Raw genomic sequence first — 23,365 nt, forward strand, 5'->3', positions numbered from 1 at the left:
TCCCGAGGACGCTGCTGGCCCCACAAGGCGTGGCACCACGGTCTTCTGCTTCCGCCTGTGTGGCCTCTTCCGTTTCACAACGAACATTTGTATTTCGATCATACATATTTTCTGATCCATTTCAAAGAGCAGAATTTAGCACAGGTCCCAGGAGTGCTGTCATCGGTCAGACGCCCCTCACAGAAAGAAGGCAGCCAGGGATCAAGCTGCATGCGGTCACCTCTGTGACTCACCTGAAAGCTGGGCTTGGTTTGGTTGCAGAAGGAAACACAAGCGTGAAAAGCTCTGGCTGCACAAGCTTCAGCGGGTGGAGGGAGAGGCCTCAGCCCCAGGCCGTGGGGAGGCTGCTGGGTGCCGATATATCAGAGGCCCGTGGGTGGCAGGGCCCATGGCTGGAGAGTAGGGTCACGGGAGGCAGTTCCTGGATGTTCACACTGACACCTAGGGCAGCAACACACCAGCCTGTCCAGTGCAGCCCACAAGTGGGGCTCAGGGACGCCCTGGATGGCAGACTCAGGCCTGGCAAGACTCAGCCCCCTCCCTTCGTCAGGCTGCAAACAAAACCAAGTCTCCCGCTGCCCTGAATGAACCACAGAACGGTCACCTGACAGCCCCTTGCAGGCACTGCTCTGCCGACACCCCCCGAGGTGGGAAAGCGAGGGCTGGTAGGGGTGGGGCCTGGTGGGGGGCTGGCTGCCCCTCTGGGCATCTCCCAGGCAAGACAGGTGTGCCCACTGTCTCCAGAGAAACCCTGCACGTCGCAGCCCAGCCCCCGGGGGGCTCACTCTCAGCATCCAGGGTGTCCCGCTGTCACTTCACAAAGGAGGCGACACTGCTCCCACGTGGTGGACGCTTCTCGGGGGCAGGGAGCCTGGGGCCGGGGCCCGGCTCTCCCAGGCCAGCAGCCTAGCTCCCTGCCCAGCCTCGCGTCCCCCGAGCTGAGCATCTCCACGCACCGACGCTCACGCTTCCTTTACTAAGCTTCCCCTCGTTTCCCGTGTCTGGACGCACTGAAGGGACTGTGTTTGTTTGGGGAAAAGAGAAACCAGAGATGATGTAAATGTGAAGGACCCCTCCTCCTCCTGGGCCCAGAACTGGGCCAGTGTTAGGTGGACACTGGTGGGCGGCCCGACACCACCGGTGTCCCCACAAAGGGACGGCTCTTCCCCATCAGGCACAACAGGAACTGGTAATGAACATCCCTCTCCCCTCTGCTCCCCCAGCCAGGCTGTCACCCCAGGGGCGAAGTGTCCACCTGACCCCCATGCAGCCCTGGACAGTCCAGCCTGAAGGCGCAATGGGCCTGCAGCCTCCAGTCCAACGAGAGGCTAAAACTAGCGGGTTGGTTTTGTAACATACAATTCTTCTCCCTTGATGGGTACGGAGTACAACAAAATTAGTCACTTTTATTTAAAAGAAACATTACAAATAAGTGTGCAAAATTAAATTTCATGATTAAATACACGTAAAAGTAACATGCATACTTTACATTGAAACCCACAAAGTTAGCTGATCACATGACAGTAAGGAACTGGCAAAACCGAGAACTTGCTGCTGCAGATTTTAAACGTTTGCAACCTGAAATCAAAACACAAAATTAAGTTTGAAAGGAATTTAAGAAAATTAAATATGTACCTCAGGTAGCACTAACATAGAGCCCGTTACCTACTCTAGTCACCAATCGTTAAAGAAAAGTGTGTGCCCTTCACTCCCGGGAGGTTAGTGTGCGGACGTCGGGAGGGGGAGTGGGAGCGGCTGGCGGACGCGACAGAAAGCGGGCGCCGGTCATGGAGACGCCCAGCGCTTCCCTTCGCAGCCTCTACCCTAAGTGGCGCCTGCTTCCAGGCCCCACTGGTGAAGCCTGCGCGTGGCTCTGCTCCTGGGGGGGGCACGTGCTCCCGGGAGGTGCGGGCCTGGGTTCTCTGCCTTTCTCCACACTCAGGCGGGAAGAGGCCATCCTCTCCCCCTTCTGAGGCCGCTGGGATTGTCATCCACTGAAATCCGCGAGAAAGCGCAAGCTAACCTACGCGTGTTTTCACTTCCCCACGACAGACTCAGTCGAAGGATGCAATCTGGCGCCACAGACAACCTGCGCTCCGTCCCTCTCTTTCTCAGCGCCCTGAAGTGTGTGCAAAGCCCCAGCTGCAGCGGGGGAAGCGGTGGAGCCGCAGAAGCGAGTGTCACGGCTGAACTAAAGGTAAAGCCAGCGTTGGGCGTGAGCGTCCAACGGTGCCCTAAGAAGGTTCTTTGACCCTGGAGATGGAAGCCTGGCTCAGGAAACAGACGACCACGGGAGGCTTCGAGACCAAGGTCGCAGGCCGTCTTCCAGCCCGGCACCGGCCCGGGAGCTTGGTGCCCAGGGAGCGTCACAGCTTGTCATCCGTCATCTCCAGGAACTGCGCGTACACGTCCCGGATGCACTCCCCCTTGGGGTTGAAGAGGAATTTGTAGTAGCTGCCGTCCGCACAGATGGCTGGGACAGAAGGATACCGTTTTACTCAAGGTTAAAAGCCTGCAGCCCGCCTGAGCTGAACGGCACCGGCTCCACGTAGGCTGAGCAGCTCCGGGTGCCCTGTGGGTGGCCGGGCTCCCCATCCTTACCGCCACACAGAACCAAGCACCCCGTCCTGGGGGTGCTGTGCTCACTAAGGCAGAGTGGCAGGGGGGAACCCTCTCTGGTCATCAGTTCAAAAACCAAATGATCTGCCCCAACGCCTGCCTGGGACACCTGAGGACAGGAGCGTGCAGACCCTGAGAGGGACCCGTGGGCCCTGGGGAGAGGGAGAGCGGCTGGTGGAGCTGGGGCCGCACTGACTACATCGGGGCCACTCCCCTCCAGAAGGACCACTTACCAATGACAGCATTTGGCTCTGTTCCAAAGGCACAGATGCAGGGAGAGCCTGAGGGAACCTGAAACTTGGAAAAACTCCACTTGGAACTGAAGTATTTTGGAAGGAAACTGGCTGACGCCAAACTAGGAAAACAAGAAGAAAAGAATGAATTACATTCACAAAACAAAGTTAAAGACACAGCCCTCTTTAATGTAACATTAGCATTCATGATTTAAATTCCACTTTCCCTTTTAATTTTAATTTTTCTCATGAAGGAAGCTAAGCCATCACGACTGGCTTTACAATCAACTAGACACCAAGGGCAGCGGGAGGGCACAGGCTCTCCTGCCACCAACGTAACTCCCTGGACAGCAAGCACGGGGGCAGTGGTGGGAGTTCAGGACCAAGGCCCATCCTGGGGGCAGGCGCCTCGACCCTTTTCGGACATTTTCCAAGGAGCTGACGGCAGGGGACGTAATGACGCCACTGTTCCAGCACCAAGGACTGGTTTTCGGAAAATCAGAGGAATGACCATGAGAGAGGTCCCCACAGTGCCTCGTGTGGAATCGGCCAGCACTCCGGCAACGCTCAGCCCTCCTTGTTTGGGAAACCCACCTAGACTGCTTATTCCTTTTGGGGTCTTCGGCTGCAAAAATGTGCACCGTGCCGTGGTCACTGGACACGCAGATGAGGGAAGCGTCCTGATTGAAGTTAATGCTGCAGAGAAACCAGATGGAACTCGGGCTCTGGTGGACGCAGAAGAGCCCAGCCACGCCCTCAGCAGGCCCGCACTCAGGCAGCAGCTTTAAGAACCTGCCTCCTTGACGAGCCGACAGCGTTCACCACGGAACCAGAGGGTCCAAGCCAGGGCCTGGCCCTCCTTGGGGCAGACGCGGCTGGGATTCCCAAGGCCATCCCAGCATGCCACTCAGGTGAGAAAAACTCCCCTCCAGCCACCACGGCCCCTCTGGAGGGGGGGCATCAACAGGCTGGTTTGAGGGGCCTGCGAGCAGACAGACCACAGGGCCCCTTGGGCACAATCACCAAATCCAGGTACTAATTAATTACATTTTTATCACACAGGCCCAAATGCAGCTCCACACGTGCCAAGGCCACAGACGCAAAGCATGAGGTCCTGCCGAGCAGGGCCGGCCTGTCAGAGCTGCAGACGCTGTGGGGCGCGGAACCACCATTGACAGCAAGTGGTTCAGTCTCACAGGAGACAGGAGTGATTACAGATGCGCCACCAAGGCCTCCAGTGTTTGCCTTAAAACACTACAGAGAGGAAGCCGGGACGGCGAGGAGACAAAGCAAACACACACACGGGCAAGTGCTGAGGCACGATGGTGGATGGTGGTGAGCCTAACAGTCTCTCTGCCCTTGTGTGTTCCCCTAATAAAAAGCCAAACTCAGTGACAAGCGAGCTAGAAACCCGACCCCTGGCAGCACAGCAGCCCCGCCCACCTCACAGGCGGTGACCCCCAGCCGCAACGGCCCGTCAAGGCCTGAGCAGAGGCCTCCTCCTGGGCAAAACGACGTGCTTCTTACCAATAAATGTTTGCTGCTTGAGATCCTCTTCGCAGTTCCTGGATTAAGTGCCCTGATGAAGTATCAAATATTCTTATAAGGGTCCCCTTTGAAAAACAGTGAAGTGTTTCATTATCAAAGATTCACAACTTTTAGTTTTTTGAAATGACTTATATTCACAAAAACATTAGCCCATCCGACCCTCTCCCAGGTCACCCACATCATCTGAAACTCTGCTGTGAGCACGAGTGGACCAGGGCTCTGCGGCCGGCCAACAGCACCGGGCAGGCCCAGGGCAGGGTCGGGGAGACCCCAGGCCCAGGCGCACGTGCCCCTGGCGGACACGGAGCCCCGGGTGCTGTCAGCTCACTCACTGTGGAGGGAGATGGCATCTTAACTGTAACTCGCACAGCCGGTGAGAAGAGGGAGCACTGTTACGTGCCAAACAGGCGCAACCAAGTGAAGTGACTTTGGACCCTCTGTGCCAACTATGAGTCTCAGGCCCAGGATCTTCAGGGCGGGGCTGGTTCTCAGCCCCGAGAGTCCACGCGGGAGCCCGGCCACTTCCCAGAGGGGTGGGGGCGCTCCCCGGCGGGGCGGGGGCGCCCACTCACTTTCTCAGATGCGGTCGCGATCCTTGTTCCCTGCAGGTTAAGAGCAATGCAGCTCAGGACGCCCTCGTGGGCGGGAATGTCCACCGGTGGCTTCTCAGTGCTGGCCAGGTCCACGAGCTGCACGTGGCCTGTGTGCGTGCCCGGGAAGGCCAGGAGGGAGTTGTTGCTGTTCGGGCACAGGACACAGAGGCCTGAGCAGAGAGGAGACACCTGTCAGGGACTCAGGACGGCTTGGAGCCTCTGCCTGCCCTCCAGGTCCTGCAACCACGTCAGAACTGTCCACAGCCCTGTCACTGGACAGGGCGCTGGGGCCAGGCACGCTTCCTCCTGGGAGATAGCATCATAATCAGAAATGTTTGCTGAACTTGTTACTGGATAAACTTCACCAAATGTCCCACCTCTGGGGTGCCAGCCACCGAGAATACAAAAATGTAAAATCTAAAACTGAATCCATTAACCGTAACATAAAAACACAAAATATGCAGGAATAGTTTAATGGCAGGTGTGAAAGACATTCTCGCAACTGGCAAAGGAAAACCAAAGAAAGACCTGGTCGGTGCATAGCTGCCCTGTGACAGGCGGAACCTGCATCCTCTCCAGTCAGTGCAGCCACAACTAAACTCTCTGCAGGCGTTTCGAGCAAACAGACAAGCTGACGCTGAAAGTTACAAGAAAGACAAGGTCCTAGAATAGCCAGAAAAATTCCTGTAACACAGGAACACGCTTAGAGGACTCATACTGCCTAATTTCAAGAACTGTCTTGAAGTTCCAGAAGTCAGGGTGGTAAGGACAGGAACACAGACCACAGAACAGAGTAAAGAGTCTGGAAAAATCTTACACTTACTTGATATATATTTAAAAAAAAAAAAAAGGGTACCAAGGTAACTCTATGCAGAAAAAAAGACTTTTACACAAATGGTAAAGAAACTTCTCTAAAGGCCACGACTAGAAACGTGAAAACTGCTCAAGGACAAGCTCAGCCATAAAGGCAGAATCTGCAGTTCAGGCAATGAGGTCGACCATGGAAACACTAGTCACGAAGGCTAAAAGAACAGCAGTAAAATCATCGACATGTGCTGCAAGTAGTTAAAGGATGCAGCACAAAACAGAACAATGTAAAATACGTTAAAAACAGGAACTATGGGCAGAGGGGAGTGAAAATGCGTTTGCAATGAAGAGATCAGCAGTTTAAAATACTGACATACAGATTGCTACACGTGAACCTCATGGTAACCACAAACCAAAAACCTGTAATAGATACACACACCAGAGAGAAGGGAATCCAAACGTAACATGAAAGGCAGTCATCAAATCACAAGAAAACAAAGGAAGAAAGGAACAAAAAAGAACTAAGAAAACAATCCCAAACAATTAACGTGGCAGCAAGAACACGTATCAGTGATGACTTTAACGTAAGTGGACTAAACGCTCCAATCAAGACACAGAGCAGAGACATACACAACGGACTTCTACTCGGCCACCCAGAAAAATGAAATTTTGCCATTTGCAACAACATGGATGGGCCTGCGGGCGTTACACTAACTGAAACAAGTCAAAGAAAGACAAATGCTGTGCGTGGAATCTAAAAATTAATTACAGGATGACCCAGCAACTGAACTCCTCAGTAGTCACCCGAGAAAACTGAAAACATACATCCACGCGAAGACTTAGTCCAAGAACGTGCACAGCAGCCTCCCGTCACGGCAGCCAAGCCCGGCGTGGCTCAGCCCTGCGGGGCGTTGATGGACGCTACGCAGCAGGGCGGACACACGCTAGAGCCGCGGCGGAATCGAAGAACGACACCATCGCTCGTGGAAAGGCAAGCGTGCACAGCCTGAAGCAGCTCTTCGGGGTGACGGGACCGCGCTGGGACCTACACCACTTTCACAACGACTAAAGGTCATCAAGTGGCGTACTTGGACTGAGCGAGTTCTACGTAAATTATCCCTCAACAAACCGAGACAAAAGGCCCCCAAACTCTAAGAGGAAAATTAAGACGATGCAGTGAGTACCAAGGTCACCCAGGCAGTTCTCCCTCCAGCAGAGAAAGGGAAGAAAACACCCCAGAACCTGATGAAGCACAGGCCCCGGGGTCCCGCAGAGTTGGAGCGGCTGCGCCACGCCACAGAGCCCCGAGAGCCCCTCGGATTCTGCTAAGAGGCGAGGTCTCGAACCCCCCGGAGGAGGCCGGGCTGTAGGGTGCGGCGGTGGGAGGTTCACCTGGACGAGGGGGAGGGACGAAGGGTGAAGCCACGTCCCCAGGCCCCATCACTGCGGCGTAAGACAGGCCTGCGAGACCTGGCCAGTTTCCAGCTCCCCCTCCTCTGACTTCTTACCTTTCGGGTTATAGCAGGTTTCAAAGACGTGCAGCTGGTGGGGATTGTGTGTGAATGTAAACACCTTGATCATTGAGTCCAAAACCACCACGATTCTGCAGAGAAAAAAATCACCGTCAGAACTTCTCTCCCCGAGAGTGAAACTCACACAGTCTGTGAGTTTTGTTCTCATCGCTTTAAGACTTAGCAGCACTTGAACCAGCACACACAGAGGACCATTCCTGAAGCAGGCTGGCAACCAGCGCGGGCGAGAGGCTGGCACTCAGCATGGAGAGCCCCTCATGGGCGAGGGCCCTCTCGTCAGATGTCCCTCCCGGGGAGAGACCGAGAAGAACAGGTGGCAGAAATTCCACTCAGACACACCCCAGCACGTCTCGGTCACCCAGAAGTGTGAGCGAGTGGAAGACCCCCGAGCTGGTGGCAGGACGCACATTATCACGAGCCCGTAAGTGCTGACGTTTGGAAGGACCTCTCCGTGCTCAGCACTGTCCGCCCAAAGCCACGCATGACATGTGAATCACACCAAGTTAAAATGCGAATGAATGAAGCTTTGCTCAACATACGATGAAAAGCCTATGCTGTCCTCACGCCATGAAGGTGCGGCTGAGACCCGCTTCCTTCACCAGCTGAGGTTCCGCAACACCACCTCAGGGCGAGTCCCCGAGTTTCCCTTCACACTGAAACACGAGGCAGCACTTGGGCGTGCATGGACTTGGGAGGCAGTTCAAGGTTCAAAACTCAGTCCCTGGTCCGCGCTATCCCCAGCTGCTCACCTCTGAGCCATCCCCAGATACAAGTGAAACTCACTGCCTCCCTTGCACCTCTGGCCGTGAACTAGGCTCACATTTTAACACAGCGTCTTCCTGAACACGTCTCTTCCTTCAACGTAAAATGATTTCGGCCATCTGCAGAGAAAGCAACTCTTCCACTTGTAAAAATCAGATGCCAAACCTACCTATCTCGCCGCAGTTTGGCAGCCTTGACCTCTGTGGAAAATTCTATCTCGATAACGGTCTTCTTCTTCAGGTCATCCCAGATCATCACTGAAAGAACAGAGGACTTACGACCAAGTTCTTTAAAAACTGCACTCAACGAAAAGCTTTAAGTTTCCTCAAAATATTCGGTTAGTAAGTAGCTTTCTCCTGAGTCAGTGGAGCTTCTGAGGCTCTTTCACGTCTTGGAATTTTTTTTTACTGAGAATAAGATGTTACTGATGAAAGATACCCCAGAGGTTATCCAGTCCTTGGTGGGGAACAGCAACCCCTCCTCCATCAGTGCCACAGGCGGGCCAGGCTCCCCACCCCCCACCTCGTCCACGATCAGTGGTCACTGGAAGTCACAAGACAAGGACTGACCCAGCAGCAGGACTCCCTGCACATCCCCAAGTCAGGCACCTCATTCCCGGCCCCAGCATGGTGCTCTGTGTCACTTCTGGGTGGCCTCTCCAGGACTGACAGCCACGGCTCTGCCCGTGTGGCCAGGCTAGCAAGACTGGACAGCAGCCAGGCTTCCTGCCCTCCAGCCTCCAGCTCCACCTCCCACAGGACATCCACACGACCCCAAGGGTCCACTGAGAGCTGCCAGCCGGGCCCCGGCCGCCTAGTCCCCGTCCCCGCTGCTGCCCGGGCTGCTCCCCGTGCACAGGCCCACGCAGGCCATGCTCACTCTCATCTTCACTCTTTGTGGGGGGCCCTCCCTCACCACATGCCTTCTCTCCCCGCCAAACCACGAGAGAGGGTGGTCTCCACTGCCCCAACACTGTGGAACCTGTCACTGGGGTGCCCAGCAGTCCCCCAGGGCTGTACTGGTCCCAGGGCCACCCCGACCCCTCCTCTCTCCAGCATCTGCCCGACAGGCACACTTGCTCCGCTCCCCAGCCTCTTTCAGCGAACACGGCTCCCTTCCTGCCAACAACCTCGGTGTCTCCTCAGCCTTACACTCGGAGTCTGGACTAGAATGTCCACCCATACACTCTGTGTCTTAGACCCGATGGCACTCTTCCCGACCACACCCTCAGCTGGCACCGAGGTCCGTGGGGTCTGGGCCCACCCGCACCTCTCCTGGGGCTCCCCCCTTTCCTGGGTTTCTTCCTCTTCCCCCAGCAGTACCTACTTCACACAGCTGTGAAGAGTCTGTTCCTCCTTCCCTTCAGAAGACCATGCCCTTCACACAAGCCATCGCTTTGAGCTCGCGACTCACATGCACACCAAGAATAACACCCCTCAACCCAGCGCCAACGTGGTTCTTTGTTGTGTTTCCGTGAGTCTGTGGCTTGTTCTACGTGACGACCTGTCTGTGTTCTGAAGGAGAAGAGCCTCCCCACACCTTGCTTCAAACTGAACTCACGACCCAGGATACCAACCACAGAAGAACTCCCAGAACAAAACAGGATCGGGGCTCGGGGTGCCACGTGTGCAGCCAACACTAACTGCAGGGCACGTGCTCCGTGCCCACGGGAAGGAGGACCCTTGTCCCGCAGTTCTGCTCCCAGGAGCGCCAGAGACCCTCTCTTTCCAGATGCTTCTTCCCCAGTGACTAGTCCTTCACACATCACAGAGACTCAGAGATTCTGAGAAGTTCAAGACGTGACTGCCCACACGCATGACTACTTTACCTTTGTTCGGAGGGTATTTGGGCTTTTTCCCTCCACCAACTAAAGCCAAATAGTTGCAGCGAAAGAGCATTTCAATATGGCCAACTCCTCCTTCCAGAAATTCTGCAACGATAACAAGACATCAGGGTGCATATTTACAATTAAAAAAAGAAAAAAGTAAAAACATAATGGTCAGCATGTGATTTTTAATCAGCAGTCGGAACTGATGGGGACTGGCTAGGACTTCTCGGCCCCCGTCACCAAGGGCTGTGTCCTGTGTCCTGTGTGGACCCGGAGCACCTCAGCAGCAACGCAGCAGAATGTATGAAACAGCTAAACCACATCTTAAGGTGCCCCAAATTGGTGAGCTCTCAGAAAGGCTGCCAAAGCTCTGATGTAAAAGCTGAGGTTCCTCTATCACTGCAAACACCTTCCCCACTGGACACCCCACGTGCCCTCAAACGTCCACGGGGCCTTGGCGGTGCACAGGACAGGAGAGGACCAGCACCCTCGTCCCTGAGCCCCCAGCCACCTGTCACGACCGCGAGCTCTGGGGTAGGGAGGGCACAACAAAGCGCAAGAGAGGAACCAAAACCTCCGAGAATCAGATTAGCCTAAGCTCGACCTCTGCCCATTCATCAGGGCTGCGCAAGATGGTCCCAGAGTCCCCCGCCCGCTCCAGGAGAAATGTACGCTCCAAGGCCTGGTGGAAACTGGAGGAGACGCTGCACTGAGCGTCATCCACAGAAACGACCTGACATCCTGACGCACTGGCCACCCCAGGAACTCCGCTGTAACAGGACGAGCCCCCGTCCAAGCCCCACAACCTCAATGATCCAGTCCTTAACCCCTCGCAGCTCCCTGTGTGGCTGCAGACCCTCGCCGGCCCAGGGTCCCAGACCCCAAGGCGCAGGACACGCCTCCACCTACAGAGGTGCCACCTGTCCCCTGAAGGCCCTCACCAGGCCTGGGAGACGAGCACTGTCAACCCTGAGCCTCGGGTTTTCCCTTGAGGACGCTCACAACTGGAGAGGTCGCAGCTCTGCCAGGAAGACTGCTCTCCACCCACACACAAGAGGGGGCCTACCCCGCACAAACATGAACTCAAAATGGGTTAAAGGCCTACATGCAAGACCCAAAACTATAAAACTCCTGGAAGAAAACAAAGGTGAAAAGCTTCATGACACGGGACTTGGCAGTGATTTCCTGGACATGATGTCAAAAGCACAGGCAACAAAAGGAAAAACAAAGGGGACTACATGAGACTTAAACTCTCTGGTGCATTTAAGGACTTAACGTGCAAAGGCAACCTACAGAATGGAAGAAGGTGTTTGCAATCCTATACCTGATAAGGGGTTAATATCAAAAATACATGAACTCTTACAACCCAACAACAATAAAACAGAAAAATCAAGTATCTGGATTAAAAAACCGGGCAAAGGATTTGAGTAGACATTTCTCTAAAGACAGTATGTGTCCGACACTTATGAAAAAATGCACATCAATAATATAACAGAAATGCAAATCAAAACCAATGAGATACCCTTCCACACCCATTATGACAGTCACTACAAAAATCCCCAGAAACTAACAAGCGTTGGCAAAGATGTGCAGAAATAGGAACCTTAAGCATTGCTGGTGCAGCCGCTACTGGAGACAGTATGGTAGTTCCTCGAAAAATTAAAAAATAAAACAAGAACTCCCACATGAACCAGCAATCCCACTTGTTGGTATATATTCAAAAGAACTGAAAGAAAGGTTGTGAAGAAGTATTTTCACATGCATGTGTACAGCAGCATTACTCCCAACAGCCAAAGGGGTAGAAGCAATCCAAGCATCTACTGAGGGGTAAACAAAACACGGTCCATCCACATGATGGAATATTATTCAGCCTTAAAAAAGAAGGAAATTCTGGCACATGGAACAACATGGATGAACCTTAAGGACATTATATGAAGTGCAGTAAGCCATCACAAAAGGACAAATACTGTGTGACTCCACTTATATGAGGTCCCTGGAGGAGTCAAATTCATAGAGACAATCTCCCTGCAAACAAAAGTCCAGGATCAGATGGTGAATTCACTGGGGAATTCTACCAAACATACAAAGAACTCATACTGGTCCTTCTCAAACTCTTCCAAAGATTGAAAAGGAGGGAATACTCCCAAACTCATTCTATGAAGCCACCATCACCCTGATACCAAAACCAGACAAAGACACCAGCAAAAAAGAAAATTACAGGCCAGTATCACTGATGAACATAGACACAAAAATCCTCAACAAAATATTAGCAAACAGAATCCAACAGCACATAAAAAAAAATCACACACCGGGATCAAGCTGCATTCATTCAGGGTTACAAGGGTGGTGCAACGCACACAGATCAGTCGACGTGATACACCACATCCACAAGAGAAAGGACAAAACCCACGTGATCATCTCAGCAGATGCAGAAAAAGCATTTGATAAAATTCAAAGTGAGCACAGAGGGAGCACATCTTAACATAACAGAAGCCATTCACAACAAACCTACAGCCAGCATAGTACTCAATGGTGAAAAACTGAAAACCTTCCCACTAAAACCCAAGACAAGACAAGATGTCCACTCTCACCACTTCTATTCAAAACAGTATTGGAAGCCCTAGTCACAACAATCAGGCAAGAAAAAGAAATAAAAGGGATCCAAATTGGAAGAGAAGAGGTAAAACTGTCACTAAATGCAGATGACATGATACTATATGTAGAAAACCCTAAGAGCTCCACACAAAAACCACTAGAGCTGATAAAAGAATCCAGCAAGGCAGCAGGTACAAGATTAACATACAGAAGTCAATTTATTTCTTTACTCTAACAATGAATGAACAGGAAAAGAAAGTAAAGAAGCAGTCCCTTTTAAAACTGCATCCAAAACAATAAAATAGGAACAAATCTGACCAAAGAAGTGAAAGACATACATGGAGAACTACAAAACACTGATTAAGGAAACTAAAGAAGACTTACAGAAATGGAAAGATATCCCATGCTCCTGGATTGGAAGAATCAATATCGTTAAAATGGCCATACTGCTCATGGTAATCTACAGATACAATACAATCCCTGACAAATTACCCAGGACATTTTTTATAGAACTAGAACAAATAATCCTAAAATTTATATGGAATCACAAAAGACCCAGAATTGCCAAAGCAATATTGAAGAAAAAGAATGAAGCTGGAAGAATAACCCTCTCAGAATTCAGACAACACTACAGAGCTACAGTAATCAAAACAGTGTGGTATTGGCATAAAAACAGACATATGGATCAATGGAACAGAACAGAGAGCCCAGAAATAAACCCACAGACCTATGGTCAACTAATCTTCGACAAAGGAGGCAAGAATATACAATGGAATAAAGACAGTCTCTTCAGCAAATGGTGTTAGGAAAACTGGACAGCAGCATGTAAATCAATGAAGCTACAACACTCCCTTACACCATACACAAAAATAAACTCAAAATGGCTTAAAGACTTAAATATAAGACAAGATACCATAAACTTCCTAGAAGAAAACATTGACAAAACATTCTCTGACATAAATCTTAGAAATATTCTCCTAGGACAGTCTACCCAGGCAAAGGAAATAAGAGCAAAAATAAACAAATGGGACCTAATTAAATTTATAAGCTTTTGCACAGCAAAGGAAATCATAAGCAAAACAAAATGACAACTTATTGAATGGGAGAAAATATTTGCAAATGATGTGACTGACAAAGGCTTAATTCCAGAATATATAAACAGCTCATGCAACTTAATAAGAAAAAAACAAACAACCCAATCCAAAAATGGGCAGAAGACCTAAATGCAGTTCTCCAATGAAGACAAGCAAATGGCCAATAGGCACATGGAAAAATGCTCAATATCACTAATTATCAGAGAAATGCAAATCAAAACTACAATGAGGTATCGCCAGAATGGCTGTCATTCAAAAGTCCACAAATGCTGGAGAGGCTGTGGAGAAAAGGGAACCCTCCTACACTGCTGATGGGAATGTAGCTTGGTGAAGCTGTTATGTAAAACAATATGGAGCTCCCTCAAAAAACTAAAAACAGACTTAACATATGATCCATCAATCCCACTCCTGGGCATATATCTGGAGGGAACTCTAATTCGAAAAGATACATGCACCCCAATGTTCATAACAGCACTATTTACAATAGCCAAGGAACGGAAACAACCTAAATGTCCATCGACAGATGACTGGATAAAGAAGATGTGATATATTTATACAGTGGAATACTACTCAGCCATAAAAATGATAAAACAATGCCATTTGCAGCAACAGGTATGGACCTAAAGATTGTCATTCTAAATGAAGCCAGAAAGAGAAAGAAAAATATCATATATCACTTATATGTGGAATCCAAAAATAAAAAACCAGACACTATGAACTCATCCACAAAACAGAAATAGACTCACAGACATAGTAAAATAGTAAACAATCTTATGGTTACCAGGGAAAAGGGGGTGGGAAGGGATACATTTGGGAGTTTGAGATTTACAAATGTTAGCCACTATATATAAAAATCGATTTAAAAAAAAAAAGTTTCTGCAGTATAGCGCAGGGAACTACATTCAATATCTTGTAATAACCTTTAATGAAAAACAATACGAAAACGAATATAGGTATGTATATGCATGACTGGGACATTGTTCTGTACACCAGAAATTAACACATTGTAACTGACGGTACTTCAATTAAAAAAAAAATTCACAGAGACAGAAAGTAGGATGGTGGTTGCCATGGTCTAGGGGAGGAAGGGTCAGTGTTTGATGGGGACAGACTTTCAGTTTTGCAAGACGAAGAATTGTGGGACCCAGTAGGAGTATAACTATTTCCTCATTGCAGGTTCAGTAAGTTCTAGAATCAAATCTATTAAGAGAAACCTGTGAATCATACCAAAAGGTAATCACATATTCTTTAAATACGATCCAGCCAAAGGAGAACATTTAATACTTTTATAAACAACACTACGTGAGCACTGAGGCTTCAAACTTATTAATGCTGGATTTGTCAGCGTCGTAGGTCTTCTCGGGTTCTAAAAGCAGTGAGTCACTCCCTTAGCGAGATGTGACCGCGTTCACAGGAGGATGAAGACGGGCCAGCAGGCATCAGCCTCAAAATGTGACCCAGACAGAGAACCCACCAGACAGGGTGTGAAGAACATAAGCTGAAGTACCTCACATGAAGAAATCACCTAAATTTTCTGTTAAAAGCATAATATGTTCCATTTTAAAGTTTTTTAAAAGTTTTAATTTAAATGATACAGTCTGTAATTTTTCTCTAAGCCTCTTTCTAAGAGAAAAACCAGTATTTTATGAAATCAGAACTATTTTGTTTTACCTTAGTGCCTATTTCTGGCTGACTCAGATGCAATTCAAAAACACATAAATATCAAGATTACAAAGATGTTGAGAGTTAGGAGTTAAGACAAACAAGCAGTCTGACCACTGTAAACACCTTCAGTCTCTGAGATTTAACTCTGGAAAGAAAAAAAAATAAAGCACCTTTCTCAGCATCAACCGAAGAGGCAGAGAAATGGGCACATGAGGCTTTCTGGGGAAGAGCAGAAGCAGTCAAAGGGAGACCCCACATCCAGGAGAGTCAGGGAGCATGTCTAAGCCCCAGCCCCACAGCGGCCACCACCCCAGAGAGCACCTTCCACAGCACCTGAGGGTGTCTGACCCCCACCTCCTGCTGCTGGAGAGGCAGGGTCTCCCAAAGGGAGGCCTGAGGTTGCCACCAGAGCCTCCACGCCCCAGGCCCCAAGGGCTGGTCCTTAGAGGGCCGCGGGCGAGTTGCTGCAGGTGGGCATGCTCCACAATGTCTGCTTCTCCAGACGCCCCTGGCCGCATGGGCCGCGCAGCAGACAGATCGAGGAGGACACGAAACAGGCTCCAGACACCTGGCACCCACCTTCCTCACCACCGCATCCCACGCAGAACCCAGAGGCCCGGGAAGGAGAGCCTTGCCTGCTGCCCCGCCTGTCACAGCGTCCCCCCCGGGCCTCAGGGTCCTTCTGCCCCCGCTCGTGGCTGCCATCGTCCTGAGCGTGAGCACTGGCCTCACAGAGGGGAAGGTGAGTGCTGCTGAAGACCAGGGGACGCCTCTGGACCCCGCTGCCCCTACTGGTGCCCTGCAAGCTCCCCAAGCCGTGGCTATAGCAGCTCCAGTCACCTTCGGGATTCAGAAGGTTGTGCTTCTGAACGAAGAGCAGAACCGACTTTTTACAGGTACTCCTTTATTTCTGCAACCGCTGGATATAGCACTTTATCCAGATGTATCTCCCTGACACATCTGTGTTCAGATTATGATGCGACCCTCCCTTCTAGTAGCTGCTTGGGGGGGGTGTGTGTGAGTCTACACCCAGACCCGCAGCACCCTGCACGGACACACAGCTGTGCTCCCAGGGCTCCACGCCTTCCTCGAGCAGGGCCGTGCTGCTCTGAGCACAAGACACAGGACACCTCAAAGGAGAAAGCTACCTCCAAGCAGGCCCAGAATGCCCAAGACAACTCCCGGCACTGCCGGCTCGCATGCTGTGGTGGGCATACCCACATGAGGCACCTGCTCACCACCCATCACCAAGGCCCCTTCTCACAGCCACAGGCACCCCAGAGATGAGCCCACAAGCTCAGACCTGGGAATGAACCCACAACGCAGGCACAGTTCATTCCTTGCTCAGGAGAGCAAGCTCAAAGATAAAAAAGGAACAAGGTCAAGTCTTCTGCCGATCTTCTTCTGTTGAGTCAGCAACCAGAAATGCAGCAGCAGCTAACCTGCAAGTGCACACAGGAGGTTCTTAAATGCACCACCAGTAAGCACCGCATGGCCCCGTCGGGTCCCTGTCAAATTCACCAGGAGCTCGCAAGTGCCTGCCCCAGACGCAGTGCAGCTAAGCAGGGAAAGGGAACACACACAGCACTGTGACTTATTTTTCTAGGAAGTCCAAGGTTTATCAAAAACATTTCATTAATTAAGAAACAGTTGTTAATATGCTACTAATGATTCCACGAAACTTAAGTCTGTAACTACTAGGTTTCTGGGTCAATTTAAGTAAAAAGTATCCTGAAATTTGCAAGTTAACCTTTCTCAAAATATTTTGTAACTATTTTTCTGTATAAAGCAGAGTTGTTTTAATTCACTATGCCACGAGAACAAAATAAAGAGTAGAAGCCGGCTAGACTGACGGGAGGTGACTCTAGCCCACGGACCACCCTCGTAGAGAAACACTGACGCACCAATGGGGTGTCTGCCAGGCTCCCACCTGCGTGCCTCACGTGTCCTAACTCACCTATCTTTAGGGCAGCCTTAAGACGTAGACATTTGTCATCCTCACTTCTACACATAAAGAAACTGAGGCCAAGAGAAGGTAAGGAACTTACCCAAGGTTACACAGCAATCCGACAGGGACAGGGCAGGACTGGGATCTAAACAATGTGGGTGCAGAGTCTGCGCCCCTCTCTACTGGGCTACTCTGTCTTCCTCTGGTAAATGAAAGTTACAGACATCAGCTTACAAAGTAAACCCCTAGACATAAAGCACCACTCACTGTTTTACACACCACGGTTGTGTGGGAGGTTGGACCTGGCAAAGGGGGTCCACTGCCAAAAACCAATTCTGAAAATCCCCAACGTAGAGTATTAGTTGTCAAAATGGAAGGGGCCTGAGGGGGGAGCCCAGCATTCAGTGACTTCCTCCTACAGAGGAGAAACAGTTCCAGCACCAGAAAATACAGCCTTCATCAACAGAATAAAATCCATATTAAGGGTAAAAAAGAAAAGAAAAGAAAAGAAAAGGAAAGACAAGACAAGACAAGACAAGACAGCCTGCACACTGAATAAAAACCAAAGCACAACTGCAGGAAGAAAAAGGATGTTTTTCATTGTCTATGACTATGAGATTTGTTCACCTGTTGGCAGATAAGGACCAGGAAACACTAAAAGCTTGAGAAAAATATGAAGTAGAAGTAACTGCAAAGATTCTACCCATAAATTACACGTTTTTCCTGTCAAATGGGAATATAACCACCATTATTTTATTTCACCAAGAGAATTCCTGATTCCAGCATTGAAAACTTGTAATCCATGAAAACATAATTTAAGACACTGAAATACATCAACATAAGCAACTGTAATGTATTGCTAAGAATAGTATTTTCTAAACGTGGGTCATTTTAAGAGCCAGAGTCCTATGTGCATGGCTAAAGCCCTCCCAGCGCTCTCCCCAGGCTGACACTGGACGGGAGGGGGGCATGTCCCCTCCGCAGGGCCCGCAGGGCTAGCCTCACGGGAGGGCCCGCTGACCCACCCCTGTGCCCCGGCCCCAGGACAGCCCTGTCTGCGTTGACGGCGGGCCACGAACCCCACTCACATCTCACAATCAGCCCCCCCACCTGCAGGATACAGTTTAGATTCTGAGGACCAGGAAAGGGGAGGAGCCCAGAAATTCCAGTCTCTCTTACCTTGTTTCTCCTTCTCCTTTAGCGGGTCGGTGTTATACACGCGGAATCCATTCTCCATCCCACACGCAAAGCACCCTAAAGTGAGAGACACACGGTAAGCACCTCGCTGGGCTCTCAGCTTGGACGACGGGCTCCCCAGGCCTGAGCGGCACAAGCAGGGGGTCCAGAGGAAGCGGCCCCTCCACCACACAAACGACTCCCCTACACTGGGGTCAGAGGCTGTGCGCATACCAGCAAAAGGAGCCTTCGCAGTCTGGCTCCACCTCCCCCACCAGGCCCTGTGGGGCACCAGGCTCTGCCCCACCCCTAACTCCAGCCACCTGCACCAGCCACTCTGCCGCCTGGCATCTCCCTCCAGTGCTGCCTCTGGTGCTCACACAGGCCTCTCAGTTCCCAACACATCTCTGCCGGGCTGTGTCAGGTACCAAGTCCTAGAGGCGCAGCGACAAACAAGGACGCCCCCATCTCCTGGAGGACAGCCACAAAGCACGCAACCCCAGAAGGTGTGGGCACACCCAGTGGGGAAGGGGAAACGGGCCACAACGGGATGGCCTTTCAGAAGGCAGCTTGAGGTCTCTATGACCTTACTCCCCCTTGTCACTAACCCTGACTCCCTGAACCTGGCACAGGAGTCACCATCCCAGTTCACACAACAGACTGTTCATGGTTCAGTTGAAGGCACCATTAGGAACTGATGGAGACACTCAAACTTCAAGATGGTCCTGTGACCTGGACTTCATTCCCTAAGTGTGACCAAGACCACGTTAATCTTCGTAAATGTCACCATGTCCAAGTGCTGATTCAATGAGGCTTGTAGCTGGAAGGAGAAAAACCAAACCCTCCAACGATCTTCACAGGACAGGCTGCAGAGCCTGGCCCCTCACAGCGCGACCGCTCCACAGGTCTGACTGTCAAAGCCGCCCTCAGGGTCTCTCCTCTGGTCCCGATCCACGTTCCAGCGTTGGGACCACACTACTCTATCCTATCAGCCACCCTCCCAATGTGAAAAGCATGTTTCTATTTTTTGTCCAAGTTACTTATTAGACCACAACGACCAGGCCGCTTCCCCAGGAGGGGAGACTGTTGCACGATCAGCTCTCAGGTTCTGAGGTGCACTTTACTTGCGCCTGCAGTCAGACACTCACTGGAGAGTGAGGTGTCACTCACTATCTCTAATTTACTCTGGGCTGTAACTCCCTCTTTGTTTACTGGAACCACGTAATCTGGACAGAGGAGCCCAATAGAAAAACAAGCAAAAAGACCTGGACGGTTCACAGAAGAGAGCATCCAAACGGTCAGTAAAGACACTGAGTCAGGAAAACACAGACACAGCCACACAGGCACCACAGTGAGACCCACTGCGCATCCACCAGAACGGCCAACAGGCCGGAAAATACCACGGGCGCGGTGGGTGCGGAGGCCCGGGGATGCATGGGCCTGCTGGAGGCAGGTGAAGTGCTGCAGCCAGTGGAGCTGTCCGTGCCAGCAGGCTGTCAGTGCTGCCCTAGGCGCACTTGCCCCAGGGACAAAGATCTGTGTTCAGGGAAGACACTGCAAGCACTCGTGGAAGCACCGCTATGCTCGGAACAGCCCCAAACTGGAAACCACCCGATGCACACCGATGGTAGAATGGATACACGAACGGTGACACAGTCACAAAGAAACATCACATTAATGACAGCGACCTACAGTTACGCTCAGCAACATGGAAAAAATCTCACAAACATGACAGAGTAAAAAAGCAAGAAACAGAAATAAAGTACAGAGACAGGCAAAACTAATCTAGGTCGTTGGACGTTAGATTGAGGGGTGGCGGGAAGGGGCACAGGATGGTGGGTGTTTGGTTCCTAACCTGGGTGCCATAGAAGATGTGTTCAGTTGGAAAATTCCTCAGGCTGAGTGCTCAGGACACATGCACTTTATGTAAGAACACTGTACTTCACGCAAAAGCTACAAGAAAGGGCCCTATAGACAACAGAAGACTGGAAACCACTCTCCACGGAGGCTGGGGATTATCCTCGCTATTTGGTGGGAGGGATTGATCAATTGACTTTACTTGGTTATCACACAGAAGCTGGCACTAATCTTCCCGTTCCTGCTCTCTGAACAAGTTTTTCCCACAGAAAAGTCCCAACCCAGCAGCTGATGCCAAGCACACCCCTGGGGCAGCCGCCTGGCAACAGAGCATCAGAATCACTGAAGGGCACCCTTCCACGTGAGCACGTGCAATCCACATGCAAATACTCCTCACCCATACTCCAGAACCACAGAAGAGCCTGCCCACCGGGTCAGCCTGTGGCCCCAGGCTTGGTCCAGGCAGGACAAGCCAGTGAACAGGGAAGGTGTATGTAATCAAACACTCGGGGCTCCCATGGGAAGAGAAAGAGAAGCAGGCACCCCGAGGACAGAAATGTTCATATTAACATGCAGGAATCTTGAAAATTGTAATGCACATTATCGTTAGGAGAAAACCAGTCAAAAGTTTGAACAATTTAAAATTATGAGCAAATGTTCTTTTAAAAATGATTTCTTAACCTGAAGTTGCAACAAGAGTGTGAAAAATGCTAAGTAAAAATTAAAAATCAGTATAAGTAAAAACAAAATGTAATAAACTCAACAATCGAGCATAAATTTACATTATAGGAAATTAACCTAACAGTAACCAGAAGCTTAAGTATAAAAGCATGTTTTTTTCAACAGTACTATAAGCTTTACTTGTTATTTGTTGCAATGAAATAACGTGGCTTTAGGAAAGTGAAAACAGAGTTTTCAGACAACGGAATATATCCATTTAAAAGCCAAAGCTGTACTTTTAAAATAATCTTTGATGGGAACTTTATAAAGACGTTATAAACTTCACTGGTTTCCAAAATAATTAGCATCATCCTGTGACTCAATTTTTACGCTGAAACTTAATACAAAGGTCCCTCGTTTGGCACTAACGCAGATGTAAAAGATTTTGCATTTAATGGCCCCGGAGTCAATAAGCTTTTTGCTTCTGTGTGTGTTTTTCAGAGTTGCCTCTCCCCTCCATTACTATCACCAGCCACGTCTACTGAAAGCACGTTTCTTAAGGAGTTGCTATATCGCTGTTTACTCCTTAAAGAGTTCTCAATTTTACCAAAACTTGTTTTAAAAAAAGAAAGAAAGAAAAGAAGAGAAACCTACTGGCCCTCCTCAGGAAATCAAGCGCCAAAGTCTTCGGCCACACACTGCCCGAGGTCCAACATCCGGCCCCCAAGGCGCACCCCGCAGGCCCCGCAGTGGGACCAAGCGCTGGCGGTCCCCAGCCCAGCCCAGCCCCGCCCCTCCAAGGACCCTTCCTGACCTCAGGGCTCCTCCCGGAATGAAAAGGCCGCCTCGCCTCGGCTCCTGGGACGCCACAGTCAGAACCTCGGAGTGAGCACCCCAAGAGCCAAAGCGACCCGCTCCCGCTCTGCTAAAATCTCCCCAAACCACCCCCACAAACACGGGTCCTGCGGCTCCTCCTTTGGGGTTCTCTTTCACGCAGCTTCCAAAGCGAAGTCGAGCAGCCGAGACGCGAGTCCCCTTCTCGGGTGAACGTGGGGCGCGGCCCCGCGTCCCGCCCGACTCGGAAACGCGAAAACTGCCTTGTCCCCAGCGGCGTGCTGGACAGTTCAATTTCCACTCGGCACAAGGAGAGAGTGCGTCCGGCGACGCTTTCCATCCAGGCCCACAGAAAAGGCGAGGACCTCGGCGGACGCGGTCCCGGGCGCGCGGGCGCGGCGCCACGAGGGCTAAGACCCCGACCCAGCCGGAAAGGCCCGACAGCCGCCCGGAAAACACCCTCCCCGTCGGACGGGCGGGAGCGCGGCCCGGAGCGGGGGGCCGGGGCGGGCTCCGAGCAGCCAGGCCCGGGTGCGGACGCCGCCCGGGGCGCGACCGGCCGAGGGGCGGGACCCCGCGCGGAGCGGCGGCGGCAGGAGGGCCGGGCCGCCGGGGGCTCTCCTCACCGTGGTCCTGGTTGAAGCCGGCGTAGAGCAGCCCGTTGCCGTGCGGGTTACAGGGCAGGAGGTTCATGGCGCCGCCGCGGGGTTCGCCGCGCCTCAGCGCCGCATGCCGCTCGGGGAGGCCGGCCGCCGGGGTCCGTCTCGCCAGCGCCGAGGCCGCCGCGGCCGGAAGCAAGAGGCCCACCGCCTGCGCGCGCAACCAGGGAGCCGCGGAGCGCCGAGAGCATCCACCGGGGTCGGCAGGGCAGGGAGCGAGCGCCGAGAGCGTCACGTCCACGGGGCGGGGCGGCCTGGGGCGGGGCCTGGCCTGGGGGCGGGACCTCGTCTGCGGGGGCGGGGCGGGGCGGGGCGGGGCGGGGCGGGGCGGGGCGGGGCGGGGCGGGCCTGAGGGCGGGAACCACCTGCTGGGGACGAAGCAGACCCCCAGGACACTGAGCCCCAGGGCGGCGACGATTCAAAGGGACCCTCAGGAGCAGACAGGACCCAGACGCCCACGGTAACTGAGCCCTCCCAGAAATCAGGGAAATTAAAGTAAATGTAAGAGCCTTTTCATTTTTAACTGGTAAAAGTATCCATCAGTATCTCTGTAAAAACAACAGTGCATTATGGGGTTTTTAACAGATACGCTAGTACAATGTAGGCAAAAACAGCAAAGTGGACAGAAGTGGGCAAATGGGAGTACCGGTGCCCCTGGACAACGCGGGGCCTCTCAGCAGCGGAGTGTTTTCATGGAAAACGCCACAGACTGCACGACCGTGGTTGGTTGGATCCGCGTTTGCAGAACAGCAGATCCGGCGGATGGGCCGGCAGCTATAAGTTACTCGAGGATTTGTGACTGTGTGGAGGGTCGTTGCACCTAACGCCTGCGTTGTCCGAGGGTCAAATGAATGTATAGACTCTCCCGCGAGGACACACAGAGCCGCCGGGACACACAGCTCCGGGACAAGGCCCGTCACCGGATAAGGAGGAGCCGGCATGCGGTCCTGTTCTA

At 51.7% G+C, this 23,365-nt stretch overlaps 1 protein-coding gene across 3 annotated transcripts; it reads right to left on the minus strand.

Annotated features, from left to right (window-relative positions):
* Positions 1 to 1,386: 1,386 nt before the first annotated feature.
* On the minus strand, positions 1,387 to 22,595 carry WDR45B (WD repeat domain 45B). 3 transcript variants are annotated; one of them, XM_074344082.1, is made up of 10 exons: positions 22,378 to 22,595; positions 18,404 to 18,478; positions 9,923 to 10,024; positions 8,264 to 8,351; positions 7,309 to 7,403; positions 4,973 to 5,163; positions 4,380 to 4,465; positions 3,447 to 3,548; positions 2,853 to 2,974; positions 1,387 to 2,473 (listed from the first exon to the last, which is right to left on the minus strand). In XM_074344082.1, exons 1-10 carry the CDS (start codon positions 22,442 to 22,444, stop codon positions 2,367 to 2,369), a joined length of 1,035 nt encoding a protein of 344 aa, XP_074200183.1. In that variant the 5' UTR covers positions 22,445 to 22,595; the 3' UTR covers positions 1,387 to 2,366. The 3 variants fall into 3 exon arrangements, with proteins under 3 accessions (XP_074200183.1, XP_074200181.1, XP_074200182.1); XM_074344080.1 differs by lacking the exon at positions 22,378 to 22,595 and adding an exon at positions 21,732 to 22,237; XM_074344081.1 differs by lacking the exon at positions 22,378 to 22,595 and adding an exon at positions 17,325 to 17,426 and having other exon boundaries at positions 18,404 to 18,453.
* Between the last annotated feature and the right edge of the window lie 770 nt (positions 22,596 to 23,365).

Source organism: Camelus bactrianus, chromosome 16 (genome assembly GCF_048773025.1).
Source record: "Camelus bactrianus isolate YW-2024 breed Bactrian camel chromosome 16, ASM4877302v1, whole genome shotgun sequence".
NCBI lineage: Eukaryota > Metazoa > Chordata > Mammalia > Artiodactyla > Camelidae > Camelus > Camelus bactrianus.

Bases quoted from the DNA above. Each gene is read 5' to 3' on its own strand.
- WDR45B (XM_074344082.1), bottom strand. From the start codon at position 22,444: ATGAACCTCCTGCCCTGTAACCCGCACGGCAACGGGCTGCTCTACGCC. The intron at 7,404-8,263 runs GTAGGTTTGGCA...TTTTCTCTGCAG, and splicing joins GCCAAACTGCGGCGAGATAG to AATCGTGGTGGTTTTGGACT. The intron at 2,975-3,446 runs GTGGGTTTCCCA...TTGTTTTCCTAG, and splicing joins AAAAGGAATAAGCAGTCTAG to TTTGGCGTCAGCCAGTTTCC.